Raw genomic sequence first — 27,494 nt, 5'->3', positions numbered from 1 at the left:
TAGTTTTTTAGTCATACTCTTTTGCGTGAGTTTCTTTGTGTATATAATCAGCCTTCTTTATTAGGAATGTGCACTGGACCCCAGTAAGATGGAAGCTGCACAGACTATCTTTGCCTTCTTTTTGCAACTCTTATGAATGATATTATAGTTATAGTCCCTTATATGTGGATGTCAATTTAAATTTAGCAAGTTTCCTCTTCTCAGTGATTTCACTTTCAAATGACTAGACAGTTGTTACATAGACTACATAAATTATTATACGCTCCCATTATGGTATTTTCTTTTTAAAAAGAAAAAGTATTTAAAAAATATTTAATAAAAAGTATTTAAATATAAAGCATTTACTATTGACCCATTATATTCAACCATGATTTTTCTGTCAGCACTCAAAATAAAATGCTAGTATCATACCCATGTCATTACCATTATATTCCTGTTCCATCAATAGAAAGGGATGGACAATATAAGCTCAATGATGTATTTGAGGCTCTTTGAGATCATTTATTTCTGAACATTGTTGTTTTATACTCTGGTATCTCATTGTGTACTAAAGGCAGATAAAGTTTGGCGATTTGGTTGTATGTGTTACAGAAGCAGTGGCACATTCATCTCACATGTTTTAACTCTGTTGTTTAGTGGCATCAACACACTGTTTTCCATATATTATTTTTTTATAATTGTATATATTCCTGATCAGGTACTAGAAAATGTTTTGTGTTTGGACTCACATTGAAGTTGTTTGACCTCTATGCATAGTCAAGCCTGCTCTCCATACTCTTGTCTGCCTCAGTAATTACAATACAGAGCTTGCTCTTTAGCTGTTTTTCCCTCTCCAACTTTAATGTTTCTCTTTAAAACCTCTGCTCTCAAATTACAGCTGTCTGGGTTCATTTTAGTTAATCCTTATTTTAATGTTAAGTTATTATTTGTAAGTATAAGAATTTACAAAAGAATCTACTTTTGATGTTTGGTGTGTGCCAAAATAGCTTTGGCAAGTCGAGACGAAGTTCAGAGAGGCCAAAGGCCCTCATTTGAATCTGAGCTGTTGGTGAATTAAAACCTGGGAAACTTGAGATAAGCGTGCCTAATTACCTAAAAGAAATTCAATAAGAAAATGTATTGTAGCTTGTTGATCTTATTTCTTTGATAATTCAAAAGAATCTTCAAGAAATATGTGAACTTCTTACTTAGATTCTTGAAATGTGATCATGCAACACAATTGTCATTTGGCACATTCCCAGGAATACACATCTTTGCATGAGGCACCTGGACATATGTGGCAGGTCTGGTAGAATCAGCTAATTAACAACACAGGCTTAAACAGGCACCTCATCTGGCAGTGCAGTTAGTTGCCTGATGGTGCTCAGCAGGATTTGGTAGTGCTTTTTATTTTTCTATCCTAATGGTCTGCTGCCCACCTAATTTTGCCTTATTGTCAGTCACTACTTACCGCAGCTTGGGGCCCTCCCAGGAGGCTAAATTATTATCAAAGGATTAGGGAGATGTAGCCTTACAGCTCTGACATTTCTGATTACTTGTCTATGCCAGAACACTAATTAGCTGTGACTAATTAAGAAAAATGTTCCTGCCATAGAAAACCATTTAAAAGAACTGAGAAGTAGAAAAGCAATTCAAAAGCTGAGCAGTGCTCAGATTTGCTGATGCTCTTTAGATTTCCACCAGAGCCTTAACTCACCTTTAATTGTGCTCAGAATTGAAAAAAAAAAAAAAAATCCCACATGCAAAATGATCTGAGGTTTTTGCTTGAATAGGAAAAAAAAATGTTGGCCACCTAAGCTCACTTAGCAATGGTAGAATTGTTTTTGATGAATGGAGGATAACAAAATTTTAATGTAAAGTGAGAAATTTTTCTAAACACCAAATGCATAAATGAGCATTTGTATTTCATCCAGCCAAGCCAGTAACAATGACACAATAGCCACTGAAGAAATTAGAACACTTTCTGGTGAAGGTTATGTAAAAGATGCTTAAAATTACTATAAGCAACATGTTGAGCATTTCAGAAGTTAGTTAGTATTGATTTTGTACCTCTGTCACTTTTAGATGGTCTGGAAATTCTGACTCCTCCATGCAGAGCCTGAGGTTTCCACGGTGAATTTGCATGCTTGCAATGCAGCTGGCCACTAGTGACTTATTAATGGAAAAGCCCAAGAGAAAGGGAGGACAACCTCCCCTGAGAGCAGCATCTCTATCAGTTGACCAGTGCAATTTTTCCATAGACCTGATAGCTATTATCCTCCTCCTGTTCAGCCTTAGCTTCATAAGCAAATGGCACACACAGATTTTTTTTTTAATTTTTATTTTTTGACACACCCAGATTTAAGACCATTCTCTGTGTTGGTTTTGTGTACTCTGCTCTGCAAGGCTCCTGCTCTGTAAGACTTCCCGCAGTCCCCTTTATGTGGTCAGCGTCATTCACAAGTGGGCACAGCAGCGGCAGCCACGTCACTACTATTGACAAAATCCAACTGAAAAAAAAAGATAATCTGTGAAAGGAAGGAGGCAGCTATTGTGGCAAAACCATCATTAGATGCATTTATTAGGTGTATAAGGAAGCAACTTTATAAAAGAGCACTTGCAAAGGTACTTACTAAACCTAAACTCTAGGGAAAGCCCTCAGCTTCCTGATTTCAGCCCAACCTTAGGTAAGAGACCAACTGTATTTTACTACCTTAGCGTAGGCAAAATATTTTCTTTGAAAGTTTGAACCCCTACCTCACCTAAATTCTTCGTGCTGTTTTGTAAAGCCATTTCCTCTTTTCCGCTCAGTGGAGAACAAAAAGCAGGTAGTCAGCATCCTCTAAGGAATAATCCTTCCTATATATGAAGACTGTTATTAAGGCACCTGTCATACTTGTCTACCCTAGGATAAATAATCCCTATTTGTTTAACTTCTCTTCATGGGCCCCTCTTCTAGCCCTTTAATCATCTTTGTGACTGTCCTTTGAAACTTCTCAAAGTATACTTCGTCATGCCTAGGGTTTAGAGTCAGGAATAGGATGCAGTATTTGAATGTGGCTGAACAAGATTCTTTCAAACCATATTCCTATTTATGCATTCTAATACGTAATTTTCCCATACTTTTGCTCTACTGATCCCTATAAATTTGATTCCACATATTCTGGGGGATATATTTTTTTGTTGACTTTCCTCCCAGTTACTACCTATCTTAAACTCATATAACACATGTGTTTATTGATGTAGAATGTCCATTCAAGTGATGTTTTGGATGCATAATATCTAGAAAACAAATCCAATTTACCATTCAATTGCTATGCATAAGGAATGATGGTGAATGTTAGGCATGGGTTTTGCTGTGCATGGATAAACTCTATCACAATTACTCAGTAGGATTCTAATTAAAATAGGAGATTGAAACCCTTCTTATTAATCTTATATTCATCCAACCAATGTTTATTGGAAGTTTTCTAAAGGGCATATACTGTGCTAGAGGTTTAGAATACAATGTTAAACAAAATAGACAAAGTCCCTGCCCTAAGGGAGCTTACCTTCTGACAATTAAATGGGTTTCTGAGAAAGTTGCTGATAGACACATAAAATATTTCATTTTATCACGGCAGCATGGGTCTCAATAGACTTCTTTACAAATGGAAACATTACAGAAAATTAAAATTTAATACCCTTTCAGAATAGATAATAGTTATTACCTTTGAAATTTATTGCTTTATTTATCCTCTCTTTGTTTCAAATGGATGATTAGAAACTTGCCAAAAATTACAGCCAATGCAAAGTTTGCAACTAGCTTTATCGCTTGTAACATCAAATACTATGACTAGGATAGATAAGAACACGCAATCCCTCTCCACCCGTTCTGGGTTCTTGGCTCAAAAGCTGGGCTTATATCAGCTTCCAAGAGAGCTCCCATGTTCCTTCAGATAGAAGTCAACACTGCCACAACATTTTTCTGCTCTTCTTTAAAACAGAAGTCAAAAGCTTACAAAAGTCAACAAGTACAGAAGGCACCTAAGATGTTGCTTAGTGGTAAAAATGCATTGGTAGCACTGCTCAGCCATACCTCCAAATATGCTAAGATAACCCCCAGGAATGGATTTCATTCCATCAGGGGATATGCTGGAGAGCACCCATGGAGGGCCAGTTCAAGAGCCGAGCACATCAAAATCTGAGTACAGAGTGTTGTCACATCTTGGGTGGGCTTTTTTGTCTTTTAACATAAGTATTTTATTGCGCTTTATATATAGTTTGAACCCACATAGACTCGGAATAACTTAGAGACTATCATTTTTTAAGTTCTGTTTTAATCTCATGCTAAATTTCTTTAGCCAAATGCATTGTTTACTTTTTTATGCTTCCTACAACTTTACTCCTGTTAAAGTATTTTTCATCCTTCATTACATGTTATTCAAGCCAACAGTTAATCCGGTTTCTAGTTTTCATCTATTCCTTTTCTATTGAAAATGCGTCCTGCTGCTTATTGAATTTCCAAATATTTAACAGCATTTAATTTTTGATAAATTTGTATTGCCTGTTATGTGCCAGATATTCTACTAAGGGATAGAGTATCAAAAAATAAAAATAAGTTTCAGTTACTGCCTTTTGGCATGGCCTATTAAGGCAGATATCAAGTCCTGTTTGCAATATTTTTATAGACACCTATAAAAGATCTTATGAGCAGAGAATATAGGAGCACCTAATTCTACCTAGATGGAGAGAGTATTGGCTTCAGCGTAGAGATCAACTGAGCTGAGTCTTAAACATTGATGTGTATCTGGCCAGGGAGATGAAGCTGGAACTAAAAGTTTGGATAGAGAAACCCAACATCTCGTGGAACTGCATATCAATTTGGTTTGCTTAAAATGTTCTTATGGGCATGTACCATGAATCGGAGAGGAAAAGGTAGGAGTTTTGGAATGATTATTCTCCCATTTTCTATGAGGAAACTGAAGCAAAAAGACTGTTCATAGCCAATTCCAAGGCCTAAATTTAATCTTGAAAATAACTTATGCCATTCAAAAGCAGAAGCAGAAGTCCTTAAAATTCAATTTATTTTATCCAGATCCTAGATTATTGATTTAGAATGAATTGTTGATCATAAATTTTACATATGATATTCAAAATGAATCATCTGATCAGGTGAATAAGTTATACTGCCCAAATAAAACGATATGTATGTCTGTGCCCCAAACAGGAACATACGCCATTATAACTGGCTTGACCACTGAATGCAGCCAAACCATTGACTCATTATTTAAGTCAAAAGATTAGTCAAACCACTTGGCACCCGATTGTTAGTCGTTGATTAGGGGAAGAAGAACAACTGATTATCTGAGATTTTCACTTTTTAATCGCTAGTGTTTTTAGCACCAGAAATAGAGCCACTGAATAAACTTACAGAAGCACCAGAATACTTGATGATAATGAATAATATAGAGCAGTATTGATTTTAATGCCCTCTGTGTAGTGTGGAGGGAGATAGGCTACTTTAAAATTACTTTCAGGACGTTCGTGGAATGAAAAGTTTGGGATCAATGAAACAGCAGTGAACAGAAAAGAGCTTGTGCAGTTCCCAGTTAATGTAGCTTTTGCTGTTAAGTAACTTATTCTGGTATGTAACAGAAGAGCACCTAATTATCTGGAAAGATCTTGGTTTTTCTTCTCATACATTTTTTTTTTAAGAGAAAATATTCAACTCCAAAGAATAGAAAAGTTTTTCAGCATTCTGAAAGTATTTATTAGACATCTACTACATGTGAACCCTCCATTTTATTTTTTCTCTATTCAACAAACACTAAAGTGCCCATGGATTGTCATTTGCAGATCTCCTGAGTTAAGAAATGAAAATTTGCCCTGAATATGAGGTATTTTGGTTTTTGGGTTTTTTTTGCATGGGCAGGCACCAGGAATCGAACCTGGGTCTCTGGCATGGCAGGCAAGAACTCTACCATTGAGCCACCATGGCCCACCCTAAATATGAGTTTATTTAACATGGAAGGAAATAATGTGCCTCATGTTCTTCTCTGTTCAATGTCTAAAAAAAAAAAAGGTTAAGATTGAGTTCCCCCATGGATGAAATAGGGATCTTTTTACCACATGACATTGTTTTGCTTCAGTGGCAGCCTTTCCAATATTCCTACACATTAGGGTGCAAGGCTCTGTAAAACAAGTCTTTTGCAGGAGACATGGGAGATGCATGACATGGTAGCTGTTTGGCTGGTTATCCTAAAAGGGGTGTTTTCTTCAAAGAACGTATCCATGGGTTAAGAAATATCTTTAGTCTTTGGAAATATGGACTGCTTCAGCTTGCAAGAAAACTTGATGAGCTTCTTTAAAACAATGATTAAGCATTTCCTATATTACTGACAGCCCTGTGCTACAATGACTGTCAGTAACCACAGGAATGGTAGAAGTTCGTTGCTGACTGGACATATTAAACCACACTTCAAGAATTAGAGGTTTTATTAAAGGAACAGAAAACCAAGCTCAGTTTACTAAAGAGAAATGAAATAACCTAATACGCACTCTGGAGCACAGATGTAAGATGAATCTCAACCCTGCCACTTATAGTTGTGTAAACTTGAATATATAAATTGCTTCATCTAAACTCACTTTTCAACATATGTTAACTCAACTTTCACATTTGCAAAATGGGAATAATAATACACTACCTTAGCAAGGTTGTTGTGAAAATCAAACGGACTTTTCACTGACACACTCTAACTTCCAAGGAGGAAAAAGAAATGATCAGATTCCTTTATAAACAGAATCGATAAGAAGGAGGAGGAGCAGGAAAGTACCTCACAAATCTTTATAAATCTCATTCATTCATCATGACCCCTCCTTGATTCATTTTTATAATGTATGTACTTCATTAAGAGACCAAAATGAATCAGTTAAAAATAATTAACATGGAAGTTCTAGAACTCTAAACATTTTAGAAAAATAAAGCTGTGTTTAAACAACATATAAAAAGAAAAAGACTGACAGTTTGGCTTTTCCCTTCAGTTCATTTTTACAAGCTGTCCTGTTTCCAGTCATCCCCTTTTCTTCAACAATCAAATTTAACTCACAGTATTTCCAAAGCATACAAGATTCATATTATTTTAAAGCTGGACTCGTATAATCTTATATTACAGATGAGAAGACTGAGGCTTAAAGACAAGAGACAGGCACAGTGAAGAATTAAGTGGCATAAGAGGGGCTTTCCCACCTGCCCCCTACCTCCTACACTCGTATTCTTCGCAGGTGTGTTGACAGCCAGCCCTCGGCAGCTGTGTCCAGTAGCAAGTCTCTGTCTTTCTCCATGAACTTCTGTTGGTGTAGCTGGGGTTGAGTCCTTCGCGTATTTTTAACCCTAATAGACTAATTTCAGTATTTCCTCAAATATAGAGCCCTTAATGCTATTCCGGGTCAACAAAAAATTCACATTTAAATATTTTTAAATATGTGGGTTTGGATTCTGTTTTTGGAACGAGGTATGATAGTTTCAGTGGGAAAGGCAAATAGAAGGACAAAACGATTGAATTTTTTTAACCAAATTTAAAGTCTGTAAAATTTACATTGTGATGTTTAGAAATGGGAAGTGACTGAAGTAGGTGCTTTGTATTTGGTTAATTAAATATATGCACTGTCAATAAAAGGAAAGACATAATGAAACATTCATATTTACTTTTTAATACAGTAGCAAAATTATAGGACAATATTTTTAAATATTATATTACTCTCCAAAGCTATTAAATTATCCTAAAGGATGGTTTTTGTTTATCAAACTTATAAAAACACTCTGTATTTCAAAATTATTACTTATTCTTTTATTCAATCCAGCTCAACATTTAAAAAAGCAGATATGTTCTAAGGTGGGATTTTCTATGTGTTATTTCAACACATCAATGCAATTCTTGTTAGATAGATGACTTCTATTGAAATAATTAAGAAATAAGTTACTATGCATAATGTGGAAATTTAGTCATTCCATGTCTTTAGTGCACTAAAAAGTATTGGGTTTGTCGTTTTTTTGTTTTTGTTTTTGTTTTTGTTTTTCTGTTAACCTATTGAGGCAAGCCTAGCTGGAGAAGAATGGAAATATACCAACTAGTTCTACCAATTCATAATCAATAAAAACTAAACACTTAAGCAGAAAATATATCACAGATTTGCTCCCTAGCAAAACAGCTATTTTAGCTTGCCATCATTATCAGAAGCCACGTTCTGACAGAAATCATTTGCTTGAAGCAGCCATGATATATAAACCCTATGTGGTCCTGTGATTCAGATTTAGGAATATCAGCCATACAGTGTCTGAAGGCATTGTGCATTAGTATGTATTGAGACCTCATTCCAGGTGGCAAGCAGCTGGACTTTTTTTAAATAAAACTTCCAGAATAAACGTGAAGTGCTTGTTTTCAGGCAATGAGTGTTATATTTAATTGAATCATCCTCAAAATGTTATAAATTACGCAAAAACAGGAACTGTGAATATTTAATATATTTGTTTTGTATTTCCACTAGTCAACAGAATAATGAAATTCCTTAACTACTTCTCTTTAACTTGCATGAAGAAAGCTCGGTATGTTGCTAAATCTCTTTTCACCAGCACTGTGGAGAAACAACTTTAATCCTTGTTAGAAAATTGCCGAGTCTGGGACTGACAAAGAGCTCATGCTTGTTCTATTGTTAGTGCTCCCCGGTCCCAAGAGCAGAGCCCTTTACAGCTGCGTGGATCCCGCCCGGCTCAGCTGCACTATTTAGGAGAGGAGGTTTGTCAATTTCTATTGACAATGGAGAGAGTTTTTCAGGGCCTGTAGCAGTGCTGACACAGTTGGGGATCAATGCCAGCCATTCAGACTGCACCCTTTTTCATTGCTTTGGTTTGTTAATTCAAGACTAAAGGTCCACTGAGGGGGTTCGGGGTGTTTAAGAAAGCTGATGAACTGTTTAAGAAAGCTGATGAACTGCAAGCGTTTATAGCCCTGGTGTGGCAATTTCCATAGTCAGTGGCAACTCCTGGCACTGAGGGAGCTGTGTCCTTGTTGACCCTCTTGTTATTAAAAATGCACAAGTGCTGCGCTTCTCAATATTTCAACACTCTTTCATTGTCAATACCACCTTCTGAGCCCTTCAGCTTGTTGCTTGCTCTAAAGATCTTCTTAGATTGGGTTTGAAAACTTCACCTTAAACACTAGATTAGACTGATGTTCTGTTTTCCGTGCTCCTGTTGATTTGTTGAACCTTCCCAGGGCTGGAAAGCAAGTAGCAGCTTGATGGGGAGACGGGCTGCTAATATGATTTACCAGTCTACAGTCATGCACAATAAGTGTGAATAAATACAGGGGTCTCACAGAGCCAACCCTAGCCTTTCCTTTTCTTTTATTTTTGCTTTAAAAGAGATATCTCAAGAAAATGAAGTGAGTAATGCATGCCCTTACAGGAGTTGAATGAACCACAGAAAGAAAAAAAAGAAGCATTTTTTTGTTGTTATTAAAGGGGTAGGCTGCTGTCATAGATTGATGTCGAAAAAAAATGCATAATGTATACTTACTGCGTTATTACTGTGTAGACCAGAGCAAAAAATAAGGTGGTTAATTCCACACCCCTGACTTCAGTGCAAGCCGCAGTGTTCCTTCCTCATCATCCCCTCAAGAGAAAAACGTACAAATTGTTTTATCAAATAAATTTTCCAGAAAGAAAAGACATTTTCCGAACATTCGAGCTTTAATTCACATTCACCCTTTCCCAACTTTTTTTTTTCCTTTGTTTTGGGGGTTTGGTTTGGTTTGAGAGGTGGGGGATAAAGCTAGCTTACCTGTGACTTTTTCCTCATAATGAAAAACTGGGACCTCTACCAGACTCCCGCACCCCAAGAGGGACATATCTATTCAAACACCAGAGATAGAAAAGGGCCAGATTTCTGTTTGATGATTTTGTTTGGAGTGTGTTTGTGTATGTATGTGTTTCTCTGTGTGTGTTTCACAATATACAACAAAGAAGCAGTCCTAGCAGGTTTTTATTTTTTTTGTTGTTACCCATTCTTAATAGCAGCTTGAACTTGAGCTAAACTGCTGCATTCCCTAAGTAATTACTTGTTGTGGCTAAGATTCTTTTTTTAAATGCCAAGACTTGAGAACCTAAAAATATGCATTCTTATCTTACAGGATAATTTTTTCTTTTAGAATTTTTTTCTTATAGAATAATTTGTTTGCATTTGAAGTAAGATCATGATAATGTTGCATTTCACTTGATGACAATTCTCTTCTTACTCTATTTTTAAAGTTGACTCTAGATCGTTTTATTTTAAAGTCATTTTTCTCTAAAATTACAATTTTGTCATTGTGCTAAAGAAGTTATCATAGTAATCATTTCTGTGTTACTTTAGATATCCTTTTGATTTTATTTAATCATAAGTATCTCATATAATGGAAAAGTGAAGTTAAATTAATGTTAAATTATGTAAGAATTTTTTAAAGCATGAAGATGCATATGGAATAATTTTATAAAAGCATTATCATTTCCCTCAAATTCACACAACTTACTATTTTTATAGAGTAACTGTGAAATCTAACAGACTGATTAACTAATGTATTATGCCAGACTTGAAACAATATATAATATTTTACCCATTACCTCCCCCTGAAAATAGAAAAATCTTTTATTCCCTGCAGAAGGACTGTAATTTTCAAGAATCACATCTATTATGATTACGTTTTGGCTTTCAGATTATCTGGGGAGCTGTCTGAGTTGTGGGTCTTGAAGCATTGTTTTCATATTCAGTACCAACAATGCCTGTGAGTTTTTTACCTGTATTACAACAGAAGTCAAGAAGTTGAGCTATAAATAATTTCAAATAAGGAAGTAGGCAATTTAAATGTCAGAAACTAAAATGAGTTTAAAGGATTTTGAAATTTAACATGTCGGCTCTAAGTGCTGAATTCACTAGCAGTTGGTGTTTTTTAAAAAAATTAGGCGTATAATTGTCTCATTTTATGACTTATTTCTGATACTTTTACATGTCTTGAAAATTAAGAAAGTAGTCATTGGGAAGGAGCAAGATTAGGCACGTGAATAATGTATGTTTTTTTAAATCATGGTCTATCCTGCTTTTTAAAAGCCTGAAATTTTCATTCATCTATTTGATATCATAATATTTAGTAAATTAGTTATTCATTTTAATTGTTTTATACGTGTATGCTCACTACAGTAATAAATAATAGAAACAAGTGTGATAAAATGTGAAACTAATTTTTTTAACATACTTTAAGTTACTGTTTCTTATACTAAATTTTATTAGAATGGTGTTAATAAATGCAAGTCAAAATGAATTTCAGACTTGTATCACTAGAGTTTTCTCTTAGAAGTGAATCTAGTGTTTGATTATGTGGAGAAGGATATTTTTAAAAAACTTTTCTATGGTCAAGTACCTAAGAACATATGCCCACACATATGTCATCTGTAGGGTCACTATATAAACAAACAAGGTACAAAATCCTTTCTTTTCAGAAACTCTTTGGTCATTTCCTAAATGCTGCCTGGACTTCAATATTTCTCACTGCTTCCTCAACAAGTAACTTTATTCTTAGAGTATTACCTAGTACAGATCAGACACAAAGTCACTGAATCCCTGAAATGTTACTATTAATGACAGATTGTCTTTCTTGAATACAGAAATAAAGTTTCTTCTTTTACTGTACTCAAAAATATAATAGAGGAAAGATTACAGCTTTTCCTTCAGCCCTTTCATAATTTGGTCAACTGACATGTGTTTTTTACTCTTATAGGACACAGGAATTCCATCTTGATAATGTTCCTTCCTAAAATCCCAATAAAGATTTTTAGATGGTTTTAAAGCACCTTGGCAAATACTTAACAAATGATAAAGGTACAATCAGGGATTACTGTTTTGTAAACCATGTATATATTTTGCCATTGCTCTTTTAAAATGTTACTTCTGGATTTTGACTATATACCTTATGGCAGAAGCCATCTACTCTCACTTTTATGTAATTGGAAGTTTTCTCTTGAAAATAATTTCCTGTTCATTCTTAATGTTTGGCAATCTATTCAGTATCATAAACATATATTTAGTGCCCATTGTTACCTACAAATTACCAAGCAGGCCACTAGGCTTCAGGGTGCAAAAACACTTTCCTATGAATATGTTACAGCTGAAAGACTATGATGTTAATTCATGTAAAGAACAGTCTAGGTCAATTTAGCAGATTTTCTAGCGAAACATACAATTTCGTTAACAAGAAATTATAGCATTATTGACTTCAAGTGCTGATCTGTGGTCATTTTGGAGTGTTTCATTACCCTATCATTACTGAATCTGTTAAATGAATACTTCAGAGGATGTTTTCTTTTTTTTTTTCCTTTTTTTGTTCTCCTTCCTTCTGCCCCTACCCTTCTTTTCAGCAATGGTACAGCAGTTCCATGAAAGTCATTTGCGTGTGGTTGGGTGATAGATTAGACCTTCAGCTTCATATTTACCAACTGAAGACGCTCATCAAGATTGTGAAGGTAAACAAATCTTGTTTAGATGTGAATTGCCCACCAAATTATAAAGAATGATGAAAAATAGTGACGTACAAGAGAACAGTATTTGATATAACTGAGTGAATGTAAGTACTTTGAAAGCAACACTTATTAGCCATGATTAGCTGCTGTTTACTTCTAATTTTAGTTAGCTTACCAAATAACCATAAATTAATCTTTTTTTGCACTAATAAAATATATTTGTTAGAAAATAATCATATTTTGAGATAATGTATAAAAAATCCCTAGCACATTTACCTGAATGTAGTATACCCACAATGATTTTGTGTTCCTTTTTTTAAGTATAAAAATATTTCCTCATTATAAATTTACTTCACATTCATTAGGATCATGTCACTAAAGGGGTGTTTCAAACTGCTTTTCTGGTATAATAAGGAAAGTTTCAATTATCCTGAATCCTTTGGAAGCAAGTCTCCTCATATATATTCGATGATCAGTTTGAGTGTTGGAGACTATCTGAAACTGCTAACATAAATGACACATCGGATCAGCAAGGCCATTTTGGCTTTTGCTCTTCAAGAGAAAAGGCAATAGCCTGCATGTTGTATTTAGTGAGTAGTGGCCTTAAAATAATATATAATATAATATTCAGAGTAATTTTTTCACACTTTGTAAATTCTAGTGAGAGCACAAATTTACCCTAACTATAATCTTTCCTTAAAATTGAAGAGAGAAATCCCACCTTATGGCTCTAAGCTGTTGAGAGCTGTACTTTTTAACAGATGATGCTAATTTCCCTTTTAGTATTATTTACCAAGTAATAGTGCATGTTTGTATATATTGGGATATACACATTTGTGCCAATATGTGTGTATATTGACATGTATATGTGTGTATGTACGTATGTATGCTCACATTATACACACGTTATTCTGAAAGTGTCATTCCTGGCCTAGCATTATCTATGCCTGGGAACTTGTTAGATATGCAAATTCTTGGGCCCCCCTCCAGACCTGCTGAATCAGAAACTCTAAGGGTGGGGCCCAGCAATCTATATATTAACATGTTCCTCCAGATGATTCTGATACATGCTAAAATTTAAGAAGAGCCACTGTATTCTAAAAGAATGTTTTTCTCTACATTAAAACATTATCCTACAGTTGAAATAGAGTACAAGTTCTTTTGTGCCATAGTCACGCAGGTTATCACAGGTTATAAAGACCCACAAGTTGGAAAGTTCTGTCCTAAATTCAGAAATTGGTTAATCTACTGGAGTATGGAACTAGATCTATAATGCCACAATAATAGCAATCATGATTAGTCATAAGAAAGTAAAATTATAGCCACCCACGAATTTTTAATACTATAACTCCTCATAACATTTCGATGGACAAAATATCTTTGATCCAGAACACTGATTACCAGGTGTTATTTATTTTACAAAGAAACTGAAACCACACATCTGATATGTTCATATTTGGCTTAGTTTCTCCATTGTTTCTTTCTTGTTTCCATAAATGTGACTTGGAGAGCTGTCAGATGCAATTTGTGTTGCATAAAAGAGAATCAAGAAATCAGTATTTACTTTCTAAATACATATACATATTAAGTTTGCAGTCTGTACCGTGACTAATATTGGGATTAGCTGGCCATCCTAAGACTGGGCCATATTTTCAAGCTAATGTCCACTGTGTTGAGAGTGCTTTATATTCGGTCAACTAGTTAATTGATAGATTGTTAAGCTCTTACTTAGCTTTTAGAATGAAAATCTCTAGTGTTTAAAATATTGGTCCACTATTTGTTTCTTTTCAAAGATACTCATTTTCTCATACTCACGTTATTAATAGTTAAATATCAAGCACCAGTGACTATTTTAGCAGAAAAGAACAACTAATAATTTCATGAATTACCCAGTGACATTTCCATTGTACTCTAATCCAATCAGTCTTTCTTATTTTAATGTATTCTTCATTATGGCTATCTGCCAAAACTGATAAATATGAAATTAAATTTCATAAATATGTTTGACTTTCCATGTTTTGCTTTTCACAAACAGGTCCCCATGCTCAACCAATGCTATCTTGGGCTGACACATTTAATCAAGTCATTGGGCCTTTTTAATAATTAAAAATGATTCTTTTCACAATGAAAAATCTAGATGAATTAATAATTTAATGTTCTAAATGTTTTTGCCTACTTTGAATATAGACTTTAACCCATTTCATACATAAAATCATCATTCCTCTGAATCTATATGGTTTTGTTCACAATGATCACTTTCCAATGAATTTGAGAAGTTTTTAAATAGCAACTTCATAGAACTATAAAGGCTCCCAAATAGGCTTTCCTTCCAGCCAAATCCCTTAGACATTGCCTGGCTGTCTACTGCAGACCACCACATCGTACTCAGGAGCCAGGCTACTCAACTTCAGCAGTCAAGTCCTTACTACCCACAAGGCTGTCATTTTTCTATGCTGTGGAGACCCACATATCATCAAGATTTATGATTGACCCCTTTATCCCACAAGGGCATGAATTGGTTCATTCATGTTGCTCACTAAGGAAAAAAAAATCCCAGTAAGATTTCCACAAAATACTTAGGACTATGAAATTATTTGTGAAATTTTTAACATCAGAATGAAATATTTGAGGATAAGAAAACAAAATCCTGAAATAATCAAAATACTGCTAGATTTGTGTTTACCCTGTTGGTTATATGACTTTAAAAGTGGTAAACACAAATCAATTGCCTCTTGCTAGAAGAAAGGAAGACAAATGAGCAGTACCCTGTGGCAGGCACTTATATTAAATAAAAGCCAAAACAGAATTACCATTTGATCTGGCAAGTTCATTCCTAGGTATACTCAAAATAATGAAAACAGGTAATCAAACAGATGCTTTTACACCAATGTTCATAGCAACGTTATTCACAATAGCTAAAATGTGGAAACAACCATCAGTTCATTAACCGATGAATGGATAAAAAAATGTGGTATAAGTACACAATGAAATATTATTCAGATGTAAAAAAAGAATGAAGTTCTGGTAAATGTGACAATGTGGATGAACCTTGGAAACGTAATGCTAAGTGAGATAAACCAGATACAAAAGGATAAGTATTGTATAATTCCACTTATATGAAACATCTAGAAGAAGCAAATTCAGAGGCAAAAAGTGTATTAGAGTTTGCCAAGAGCTAAGGAAATGGGGACTTGTTGTTCATGGGTACAGAATTTCTGCTTGGGGTGATTAAAAAGTCTCTACAGCCTTGTAACTGTAGTCAGTGCCAATGGACTGTACTCTTAAAAATGTACAATACAATTTTAAAAAGAAAAAAAGAGCCAAGCAAAACTTTCCAGCTGTGACCGAGGTGTCCAAGGGTCAATAACATTTTTTGAAGTCTAGTAGAGAGAGAGTACAGGAGACCTGCCCTGCGCCTTGCCTAACTGGTTATTGCATATAAGTTATTGCAAATAGATTAGAAAGTCCTCAGGACTGAAAATCCATGATACACATCTGCCCTGGTGGACTTACATCAGGACTTGCAATTATTAATCATAATTAAGCTAAGAAACTAGGACTCACAAATTCAGTATATAATTGCAAATGAGCCAGTAATACTTTAATTTAAATATATCATCTGTAGGTATGTATTTTGTGTGTTTGATATATTTTTAATCTAAATACTGTTTTAAGGTTGAACCGATATTTATTTAATAAGACCATGTATATCAGTCTTATTAAATAAATTTGTTTAATAATAATAAATTATTATATAAGTTAACAGATTCTCTAAACAAAATTCACAGGTTCTCACGCAAATTGCCATGAGTTTGTTGTATAAAGGTGTACCACCTTAATCATAATAAGCTTACCAGTTTAGAAAAAGAATGTGAAGATGATAGGTTATATATATGTGCCTTAAACTATGAAAATTCAAACTAGTGAAAATAGATTTGATCATTTGTTAAGGAACCACTTCCAGTATCTGAATTTTACTTGCAATCTAGATATTGACCTCAGCTATTTTCCGGCATTCCTCAGAGTTCAGTTAATTTTTGGAATTGTCTTGGGCAAAACCCATACTATTATAGCTTTTTAAATATGAATTTATTTATATGAAATCGTTCAAATGAAAAGTGATTATCATCCTTCATCCTTACTACTACCATATCACTTCTGAAACTTGGAAGGGTCCCATGGCCCCATTGCTTTGCAATGTTTCTGCTTCTTCTCAACAGTCTCTTATGGAAGCCAGTGTGTATACCGAGGCGGTTAAGACGCTGTCTCTCAGCACTTCCTGCTGCATGTGAATAGCACCTTCAGCCAGATGTCTGAATGTGATAACATTTTTCTTCCACTGTATTCAGTGTTCGTTCCTTAATATACATTTCCAGTTATTGGAATTACAATATTGGGCCATGAAGTACAATATTCCTTTTCCCTAAATTGGCTTTTTATGTATTAAGTGCAAAACAACAATTAACCAACAAAAAAGCAGAGAAAAATGCATGGTGTGCAGCAATCTCTTAGAACAGAACATTGGCACATTGGTATGTACCGAAACTTGGGGCCAGTCCATTGAAATCAGACTGCTTAAAATACTGAATCTAGCATAAGACCATAGAAAGATCTTGAAAGGTATTTACCATTTGAAATGGTTTTAGAAGTGCCTCCACAGAATAGGATATATTCTTTTGGTCTTTGTTTCCCTATATGACTAGTTCTGGATTATTTCTCCAAATACAAATATCAGTAGTAAAAATGTCAGTCTTACACAGTAATGGAAAATCATATAAAGAATTTTGCACTTTAAAAAATGAGCTAGGGTAAGCTTTATAGGTTATATATCGAGTGCCACAGAACTCTAGAATTTGGTGGGTTTTTTTAAAGAAACAGTATAGTAAAATAATATGGTATTTGTTTTACTTTTGACATATAATACATCAAATTATCCTTTGCTTTTCACAGATATGTGTTGTATTATCTCATCTATAGAAGCTTTATGCCATAGTTTGGCACAAATTTCACCCAATGATACATGTGAATAAATCTTATAATTCATGATACATGTGAATAAATCTTATAATTCACAAATACTAAATCTGTGAACTTCTGCTGTTGGTAATAGGATTAATCCTATTCCCACACACCTCCCCTCAAAAAACTAATACATTTGATAAAATGTGATATATTTTTCAGTATTAAGGGACAGACTCCTGAGTTGAAAATCTGAGCATTCCTTCATATTGAAAATGTGCCTACGCACATTTCATTTTATCTTTATTACATGTTATTCAAATGTCATGCAAGCAGTAATATTTGGGGAAAAGGCTAATTTAGTTAAAATCTGATGTGATCACAACTTGTGATCTATTCCTAGTGATTGTGGTTCGAATAGCACTATCGACATTTCTTGGCCCATTTTAGCCCTATTAGATACACCATCAAGATGACTGACGTGGCAGCTACAATCTGAACCCATTAGTAGTGGATTATCTCAGTAAATGATAGCAAGGTCATTTCTGAAATACACATATATGTGTACATGCATGTCTTCCAAGTCATATAAGCAGCTTCTTCCTTCTTCGTCTCTCTTCTTTCCTCCAGAAGACCTACAGGGACTTCCGATTGCAGGGTGTGTTGGAAGGAACACTGAATAGTAAGACATACGATGCACTGCACAGGCGATTAACAGTAGAGGAGGCCACAGCCTCTGTCTCAGAAGGAGGAGGACTGCAGGGCATTACCATGAAAGACAGTGACGAAGAAGAAGGCTGACAACACACAGCTTGTAGGAGGATCTTGACATTGTTTATTTTGTACCTTGTAATGCATTTGTACCTTGTAATACATTCTTGTAATTACATTTATCATTTTAACCAAATATAAACGCTTGTGTTTCACTCCTTTTTTTAAAAAAGTAAATCTGGAAGTGGAGTTAAAGGTCGAAATGCCAAGCACTACTTTTGGTTAACAACATCAACCTCATTTGTGTAGTTTGACCTAAAATGAGCCTTGGCTATGTTTGTAATTGGAACATGAAAGGGGTTGTCTGTTTGTTTGTGGAAGATTTGACACTTTTTTTCTGTAATCACATCAAAGTAATGTCCTTGTGTAAAATACGTATTTTTCGTAATACAACATTGTGAGAGGAAGTCGCTTCTGATCACTGTGCCAATTGTATTGTGCCCTTGTTAAAATGGTGTTCACCTTCTGGTTCATATCTTATGTGCAAGCTTCATTTTGTAGTTAATTTGCCATTGTTATGTGCAAAAAACTTTAACCTTGGTTCTTATACTCTGGATTGGTCTGCAGGTATATTCCTGGGCTTAAACAACTGCCAAACCTAAATATAGACTAGAATATCCAGTGAGCTTCTGTCTTGTCCCATTCCTGACATTTCTTCCCTAATTTTAAGAAATCTCAAGATGTAGTGGTATGAATATGCTACCGTCAACATACCACATTCTCCTACTTCTAAGTGTAACAGCTTGCAGGCAATAAAAGCCCATGTAGTCATAACACTTCTGTACTTACCAGACTTGTATAGATTAAATGCAGTAAAATATATTTGTTGTATTCCAAACATTCCAAATATATGGTTCTGTGGTTTTGTTGCATTTTGTTATGTTTTCCATCAAATGACAACAATATATTAACACCACATTTTGTACCTCATAGGCACACACATTTGTTAAAAGAATTAATATGACAGCTTATTTCCATTGCAATGGAAAGCATGACTGCATACTCATGCATTGTGTATTGGTAGTTAAGATTAGTAATTAAATTTATGAATAATTAGTAATCTTAGGTATTTCGTCCCTAAAAATATGTTCCTGCTAGGATTTTGAAAGATAATAGTAGTATCCTTTGTATTTCTCTATGAATTTCTATTTTTGTATTTTTCCTAAGTTGTGCTGGTATATTATGCTACTACATTCATTCATAAGTAATTTTTAAATGAAGTAAGTAAATGCGAAATAAGTGGAGATATCCCTGAATTAATGGAACTTATGTTCTTAAACTTTAAAAAAGAAACAACTTCTTGGGCCTCCAAATTCATTTCCCCATGGTGTTATAAATGCTGTGACTAGGTAACCAGACTAGCCAACGAAAATCTGTTTAATCTACAGTTATTATGTAGTATTGATTTTGGATAGGCTTCATTTCAATGTCCTAGGGGTAGGAGGCCTGTGGTACAAGATAAAGAAGAATGATCTCGTCCCCTTTCCTGGACTAGGGACTGATTACAACTTAGTATTCCTGAAAGGTAATTTTTCTCAGAATAATCTCCCTCCCTTTCTTTCCACTCTCACACCCATTACCCCTTTATTTAAAGCCCTCAGGTGTTCAGTCATGCCACTCTCAACTCCCCAATGGCACCCTACCAAGCCTGCTGCTCCACAGTTCAAATTGCTAGTATTTAAAAATTATCCACCCTTCTTTTCCCTTTCAATAAGCTGTCCATGTCCTTCATACAGCTCATCTCCACATAATTGGCCCAGTTTATTCTAAAGTGTGAGTGACTGATGAAACACATACCCCTCCTTAACCTTACTGGAACTCTGTTTTAAGCAAAAAGAAGAAGAAAGAAGAATGTGTATTTATTCAAAGAAATGTCTAACTAATGGAATTCAGAAATAAAGGGGGAAAGCAGGTGGTGTAGGGAAAAGCATTTTGGACAAGGAAGATCTTGCTGGTAGCCTGGTCTGTTAATCTACATTGTGGCCCCTTTGCTTATGAGCCTCCTGCAGCTTCTCTCCAGATTCTGGTGTTCTGTGCTCCTTCCCTTCTAAACCCAGGAGCTTTCTAAAAGCTCCAACCCAACTCCTAACTTCCCCACCTACCCACAGTTTAAGGTAGGTAGTGGAGATACACACACTTTTATAAGGACTACCTGGACTAACCTTCTTTACACACAAAAAAAAATGTGTAAAGAAAAAATTTGAAAGTAACTCTGAAAGAGATGGAAAGTTTGGGGTTTTTTGACCAGAAATTCCCTTCAACCAAATGAAGTAATTGCCTGAAATAATAATTGCTCATTGGTGTGTGTAACTGTTAAGATGACTGCCTGAGCATCTTATTAAAGCATCTATTAAAGGAAGCCAAATTTTATGTTGCTATTCTTTGAAAGGTATTGCTTTAAAAAAAGGAATTTAATTGAAAACCTAAAGATTCTTGTAAAAATTATGAAGTGGAAATAGTTTTAAACTCAAAAGCTCTACTCTCCTAAATGGTTTTAGGTAAGGACAAAAAAAAAAAAAAACATTCTTTGGGCAGTTTGGTAGGTGTCGCAGAATAAAATAACTAATACTGTTTTGTATCAAAGTGAAATGGGTTTATTAAACAACAGGACTAAAATGGTAACCCGCTTTTGGGGCGGGGGTGGGGGGGGAATAACGTCTTTTCCCGAAAGGGAAAGACCCACACAGAGCTTAATGTAAACCGCTCGGCTCCAGCTGTGGGTCGTTTTTTGCTTTCACGGATTTTTCCACTTGAATTCCCTTTAGTTGGTGTTCATTGTCCCTCGCTCAGGAGAAGGGATTTCCTGCTATATTTGCAATAAACGCCAGTTCAACATGTCTCGGGGTCCCACCCCGCCCCCCAGGGTCAGAGCCTGACCTAGCCGGGACCACCGCCCGCGCTCCGCTCCGCCCTCCTTCTCCCGCCGCGCCAGGGGGTGACAGGCTCCGTGAGCTCCAGAAGGCGCCCGTGACTGGGAAGGAGATGACTCGGCCGTCGCAGCTCTGCGGGCGCCCGAAACCCCTTCCGCTGCCGTAGCCTGCGCGGAGCGTAACTTCCCGGGGAAGCCGGCGGGGTCCCGGACGTGGGGAGCAGGAGAACAAGCGCGCCTTGCGTAACCCTGGTCCCCGCGCCCTCGCCGGCGGGTCCGGCCTTCCAAGCCCCTCCCGCCCCGCCTTTGGCAGAAGGACCCGAGGGAGGCGATTCGAACAAGAGCTTGATCGTTTTATTTTTTACTCCCAAAACAGAAAATGGAGATTTCCCGGTCCGGGTCCCTAAAGGGAGGTGATAGATCGATGTTCCTGAGAGCTATTCACGCGCGGTTGGCGGCCAGGCACCTAGACACAGAGAGGGGAACCAAGACGGCCCCCGCGCGCTCTGCGCGGCTCTCTTCACAACAGCCCTAAGCCCCTGCGGACAGTCCTCCACCCATCCAACCCCTTTTGGTTTGTGCGGAATTTGGAGGCCTGGTTTGGGGGGTTCGCGGGAGTGGGGGGGATCGCGTTCATCCTCTTTCACACTGAGCCGCCCCCCACCACCCCCTCCACACCAGCGCTCTGCTGGGAGACAAAGTGGGAAGTGGGATTTCTTTTCCCTTCAAGTCCTGCTCTCTGGACCGGCAGGAGCCGCCGATTCTTTCCTGCAAGAGAGTCGAACCCACAGCTCTGGGCAGCAGGGCCGATGGCAAAGCGGGGCTGGGACCCCAGCTCACCGCCAGTCCGGGAGTGCGTGACTGGGCGGCTCCCCGCGCCGGGAGCTCCAAAAGAAGCCTTTCCCTAGGTTAACGGGAAAGACTCGCGGAGAGCAGCCCCTGGAGTTGTAGCTGGGAGTGGAGGAACCGCGTCGACTGGAAGATAGGGTGCACAGCTGCCTGAAGCTGCTCTGCGGTTTTAAGAGAGCACAGGCGAGTACAGGCAGTGAACGCAAAGGCCGGTTCCAGAGGTGACTCGAGCAATCAGGCAGGGACTTGATCCACGTCGGGTATGTGTTTGTTTTCAGGGAGAAGTAAGCATTGGAGAATGAACATGTACCACGGAGAGGAGATGAGAGCAGATGAATCGATTTAAAGGACTACCCTGACGGCCGCCTGGGGAACCGCAAAGAGCATGGGCATTGGAGTTATAAATAAATAAATAAATAAATAAATAAATAAATAAATAAATAAATAAATAAATAAGTACCTGGGTCCCAACCGCCACACCTCTTCCTCACTTATGAGCTTTGGGCAAGTTACTTAACCTTTCTGTAAAATGGGCATTTAATAAGGAAGTTTGTCGTAGGGATTAGAAACAATATGTAATAATGGGTGGCCATTCTTAACTATTTCTTTATGTACAGATGGATTCAAAAGAAATAGTGGGCAGGCTGCCTCTGCCACATGGAACACCACTCTCACCGGCTATGCTCCCTGAGGTTGCCACCGGATCCCTCTAGATCACAGTCAGCTCCGCAGATCTTCAGCCCGGCCCTAGCATGTCCGAGCACTGGCAAGAAATGTCCAGTTCCAGGGATATATATATGGACAGCCTAGTGGGAGGAGAAGAGGAGACGGGGAGGGGCAAGCCAACTGCTGTCTCTAGAAAGAGCCTGCCTTGCGGAGAGCAGCTCCTGGAGCTGGAGCTGGGAGTGGAGGCAACTGGAGACTGTATCATCGGGTTCACTTGGGGGATGATGTTGATCAGAGGCTCTGAAAGGGACCAGAAGTGATCCTGGAGGCGCCAGACCACACACAAGGAATCCCAGGCCTCAGTCTGCCGCCAGTGGGCTGAGTTTATGGGAAGTTAAGGGGTAAAGTGTGTTCATGAATATATTGCAAGTTTTAAAGGGACCTAGGACAGCATTTTCAGTCCCAGACAAGGGACGGACACTCACAGAAAGCACTTGGAAAAAGAGAAGCGTAACCCCCAGAGAGGCAGAAGAGGCCACTGCCTCCCGAGCTTGCTCCACGGTGGCCCAGACCGTGACTGCGAACCAAAACTGGGTTGCAGGAGCTTAGGGCGATAACTAGCACTGAGTCCTACCCCTGGGATGCTGAATTGGGAGCACTTCCAGGCTGCCAGGAAACCTCGAGCATCGCAGAGACTCAGCGTGAGGCCATGCTCACCGCGAGGAGGACTCGCGCCCTGGCGATGCTGGGGCGCCGGTCCTGCACGCGGTGGGGAGGCAGCAACTGAGCAACCGTGAAGGAGGAAGATACCATGCCCCATATTTAACAGGAATGGGGCAACTTTTTTAAACTGAGGGGTGTCCCCTATCCCAGTTATTCCTTTAAAATAACTGCCAGGGAGCCTCAGGGCCCCAGGCGCAGAGAGTAGGACTTCGCAGGCCTGGAAGGTTGAGACACCTTTAATTTCACTGTGCTTTTGAACTTCATAGTGAGGACAGTTGTTTCTTGTTAATTTATGCGTTTACATATGTATTTGCGGAGCGATATGAAAAAATTAACAAATGAATATAGTCTAGAATTGTCCCAATCTCCTTCTGCGTTGTCTTCTCTTAGGGTGGGTGGTTCTCACATCTGAACAGAGTGAAGAGTTGATTTTAAGCTAAAGAACCATCAGACATGGCAGTTATTCTTTCTGGAGCCTTGGCCTAGGCCTTTTTATAGAGCCCCCTACACAAAGATGACGTTATTATGTTCCTGCACAAAAAAAAAAAAAAAAAAAGGAAGGTGATGTGTCAAATTATTTTCTTCTCAGCTTTAAATCAAAAAACTTTTTTAAAGTGATCTAACACTACCTCCCTCCCCTCACCCTACAAATGACATCTCTCTTGGGTGTGATTCAAAGAAGGAAAACTTGATAAAATGCTGGAGCTTATTCTTTAGCGCATTTCCTCAAAATACCAAGGAAACAAAACTATTTACAACTTAGGAAGGAGATTTTGGTAGGGAGGCAGAAAAAGTTTTATTTTTAAGGGGGGATGTCACCTGGTCAAAAGGTCAGACTCCAACAGGATTACATCCCTAAAAGTGGAAAGTGAAACATGGAAAGGCCAGCTGAGAACAGATTGTGAAAGGAAGTACTTTTGATAGGTTTGCTCAACCAGTAGGGTAATAATTTTTAAAAACGCACTTCAAAGTTGCAGTAGAAGCTGATTCATTGTCATTCATTCAAACGCCATAGGTTTTTGTTACACTGTGATTGTTTGGAATGTTCTTCCATAAAATTGGGATAGTCTATCACAATCTGATTAATTTTAGAAATGTTTGACTGCTTTTAGAGATGAAATCTGCTTTAACCAAACTGGGATTTTTGAAAAGCTTTTGTGAAAGGTTAATCTGTGAATCTGCAGGAGAAGGTGTCCCCTGGGGAACTCAGGACTGAATGTGGGAGAGCAGTCCCCAAGGACAAGGAAAGTCCTTGAGGTTGTGAAAAATAATTTAGCAAATGTGTTCCTGTGTGTATTTTAATATTCCATGTTTAAATCTGAAATTGAGCAAAGGGGTTGTTTTAAATACAGGTGTCTGGAAATGTTTTGGGAAAGTCGATAGCTAACTTTTTAACAAGATGATAGCTTTTCTTAAAGTGAAGGGATTTATTTCAAAATCTCGTTTCAAATCTCAAAGTCTCCCAGTAAGGAAAGGAGCTTTGATGTAGTTCCATTTTGCTGAAAAATAATTCAAGGCAAAGGGGGACTGCCACCTTCCATCCCTGTTAATTGTGTGGCCTTCCCACAGCAGAGAAACCTGGATAGCAAACCAAAGTAGGATGGGGACTGGCTCCATTTATCCTGACACTTGAAATGAAAAGGAAAAATCGGTCTTGGAAGTACTTATGGAGAACTTTCTGAGAAAGGAAGAAAGATTGTTCTTGATTCCAGCGAAAAATCGAAGAATCCAGTTTAAAAGGATAGTGAGACACAGAGAGGAGAAAGGAGAATTATATTTTACGTTTTCTTTTCTTCAGTCACTGACAGTGAGGTGGGGGCAGAATTCATTGCCTACGTTTGAAAAAGTGACCTTTTACATTCTCGCCTATATGGTTTGAATTAAAACCTCAAAAAATCAAACTAAAATGCTACAAACTACTGAAGTCTTGAACCGAATTGTGGGAGAATATGAACAACTCTGTAGGAATTTTTTTCAGAGAACAGGGAAGCCTGCATAACAGTAAAATGTAGAAGACAGGGTGAAAGGAAAAGCCGATTTCCAGTGACCACCCTCATCCCAATCGAACAATAAATAGGGGACGGGAGAGGGTCCGATGCGTACCCACCGCCTTTCCAAACGACTGTGGGCGCGAGAAGCACTTGGCAGAGGCAGGAGGCAGAACCAAAGGGCGCCTACGCCGCTGCGGCCCTCACTGCTGAACTAAAGGGATGCCAAGGAGCCACAAACCCTGTCCCAGGTCTTCCTCCTACCCGGCATTCCACGGCGAATCATTAAGAAAGCAAGGCAAGTGTAGCTGTAAAATTTGAATTTACTGGAGACATCTGAGTTCAAATGCAAAAAAAAAAAGTCTAGTTCGAAAGGCAACGACAGCAATCACGTGTAGTTTGTAGCTGCCACATTTCACTTTTTTATCTTATATTTGACCTGGCAAATCTTAAGTCCAGTTGACAGCGAGGTCTCTCGGAAGATGCAACCCTCATTTATTTAAGGATATAATAAGTTGGAAATTTTGATCAATATTAAAGGGTAATGACTACTTTTAAAAGAAAACACTGATATGAGTCAAATAAAAGGGGAATGGATTTTTTGGACCGTGGGGGACTCCGATCATTGGCATGTCTGTTGCCATCTGAACAAAGCATTTGCTCTTAGTTTTTAAAAAAATCTTTTGCCGGTAGTAAGAAATCTAAATCAGTGTTATTAAAGCCAATCTCTCTTTCTCTCCGTTTTTTCTCCCTCTTTTCTTGTCCTTTCAGCAGTTGTGTGAAAGTTCAGATGTTCTCCTTCACGGATAAAAAGCTCTGGAAATCAGATAATGTGCCTACACCGGGAACGAATCCAGCCCCACGGCGCGAAAATGGAATATGTGCTGTTGAGTTATTATTTTTGTCCTTTAGGTTTACATCTACGCTCCTATATTATGCAAATTTCGGAGAAGCTGTGAATCACAGGGTTAGGAAGAGGAAGATTTTTCCCCTTCACAAGCAGCGGGGACTGACCCCATGCAGTCTTTGAGTGATTCCCAGTCACGCTTGTTCTTCCGGCTTTATCCCCAGACCCAGCATCTCCCCACCCTGGACCCTGAGAGCCGAAGGGGGCGAGCGGGGCGGTCGCCGCGGGCCGCGTTCCTGACGTCAGTCGGCCCCTCGAGGTCAGCGCGGGCCGCGGAATGCTGCTCCCCTGCTGTCAGCTTCAACACCGACGCGGGGCGCTTAACGCTCGCGGCATTTCCAGTACCCGCTTCCTTTGTGGGATTAAAGACAATCTACGGGGATAGACTCACAATCAGTGAAATTCAACGAAGTCACTGAATTTGAATACAGCAGAGGATGGAGAGAGGGTGAATTGACTTCCAAATCAATTCAAACTAAGAAGGAAATAAAGTTAGTAAAATTCCTTAACGACAAATCAACCTTCTCTCCTCTTGGGATTTTCTCAGAGTGGATGCTGTAGCTCAACTCTTGGAATATTCATAAAAGTGCAGGATCTTAGACTGAGAGAGGCCTAAGGGTGGACGGGTAGGGTGGTAGAAGAGGGTCCACCCCCACCAAGAAAAGGAGACGGCCAGAGGCTGAAGGTTTCCTCCCCTTGGCGGACTGTGGAAGCTGGAAGTGGTGGGTTTGGGGAGACAGATGTGGGTTGGAGACGGTGATTGCCATCTCTGGACCGCCATCCCATTTCCTCCTTTAGAAGGCAAGCACAGCTTCACGGGATTGTTCTGGAACCGATATGAGAGTTAAAGTTGGACGGTGTGGTCAAGAGGGGAAGGTAGAAGAAGAAAAGGGGAAGGTAGAAGAGGGGGAGGTAGAAGAAGGTAGAGAATCTAGTTAGGAAATTTTACATTTTCTCCAGAAGATCAGTAGACCCCAACTACTTACAGGCCAAAAGGAAAAAAGGAATCTTGGAGGGCACAAAAAATTCATTACATGACAATGGGAATGAAAGGTTTTAGGAAGAGAGATTCAGGGCAGCTTCCCACCCCCCCAATTTAAATGGTCTTAAAGTGTTTTCCGGGAAATTAAAAAACGATAGCCAAAACCAATACGAAGATGCACCAGTCCATTTTTGGCCCTACCCAGCCACAGGTCTGTTTTCTTGCAACTTGCTTCTAGATTAAATGGTCCTTAAATGACACCGTGAGTACTCA

The 27,494-nt window shown here is 38.0% G+C and overlaps 1 protein-coding gene across 14 annotated transcripts in view; it reads left to right on the top strand.

Moving 5' to 3' along the window:
• Nucleotides 1-19,344, top strand: part of CADPS2 (calcium dependent secretion activator 2) — a 617,203-nt gene extending 597,859 nt beyond the window's left edge. For 6 of the 14 annotated variants that reach the window (XM_077119528.1, XM_077119500.1, XM_077119785.1 and 3 more), the window contains 2 exons: nt 12,406-12,510; nt 18,097-19,340. In XM_077119528.1, coding sequence (XP_076975643.1) covers nt 12,406-12,510; nt 18,097-18,267 — 276 coding nt within the window. In that variant the 3' untranslated portion in view covers nt 18,268-19,340. Of the gene's footprint in view, nt 1-12,405; nt 12,511-18,096 lie in introns of all 14 variants that reach the window. The other 8 variants (XM_077120033.1, XM_077119365.1, XM_077119348.1 and 5 more) reach the window with 3 other exon arrangements.
• Nucleotides 19,345-27,494: the final 8,150 nt, after the last annotated feature.

This window comes from Tamandua tetradactyla, chromosome 1 (genome assembly GCF_023851605.1).
Source record: "Tamandua tetradactyla isolate mTamTet1 chromosome 1, mTamTet1.pri, whole genome shotgun sequence".
Classification (NCBI taxonomy): Eukaryota; Metazoa; Chordata; class Mammalia; order Pilosa; family Myrmecophagidae; genus Tamandua; species Tamandua tetradactyla.
This window is presented reverse-complemented; position numbering and strand designations above follow the sequence as displayed.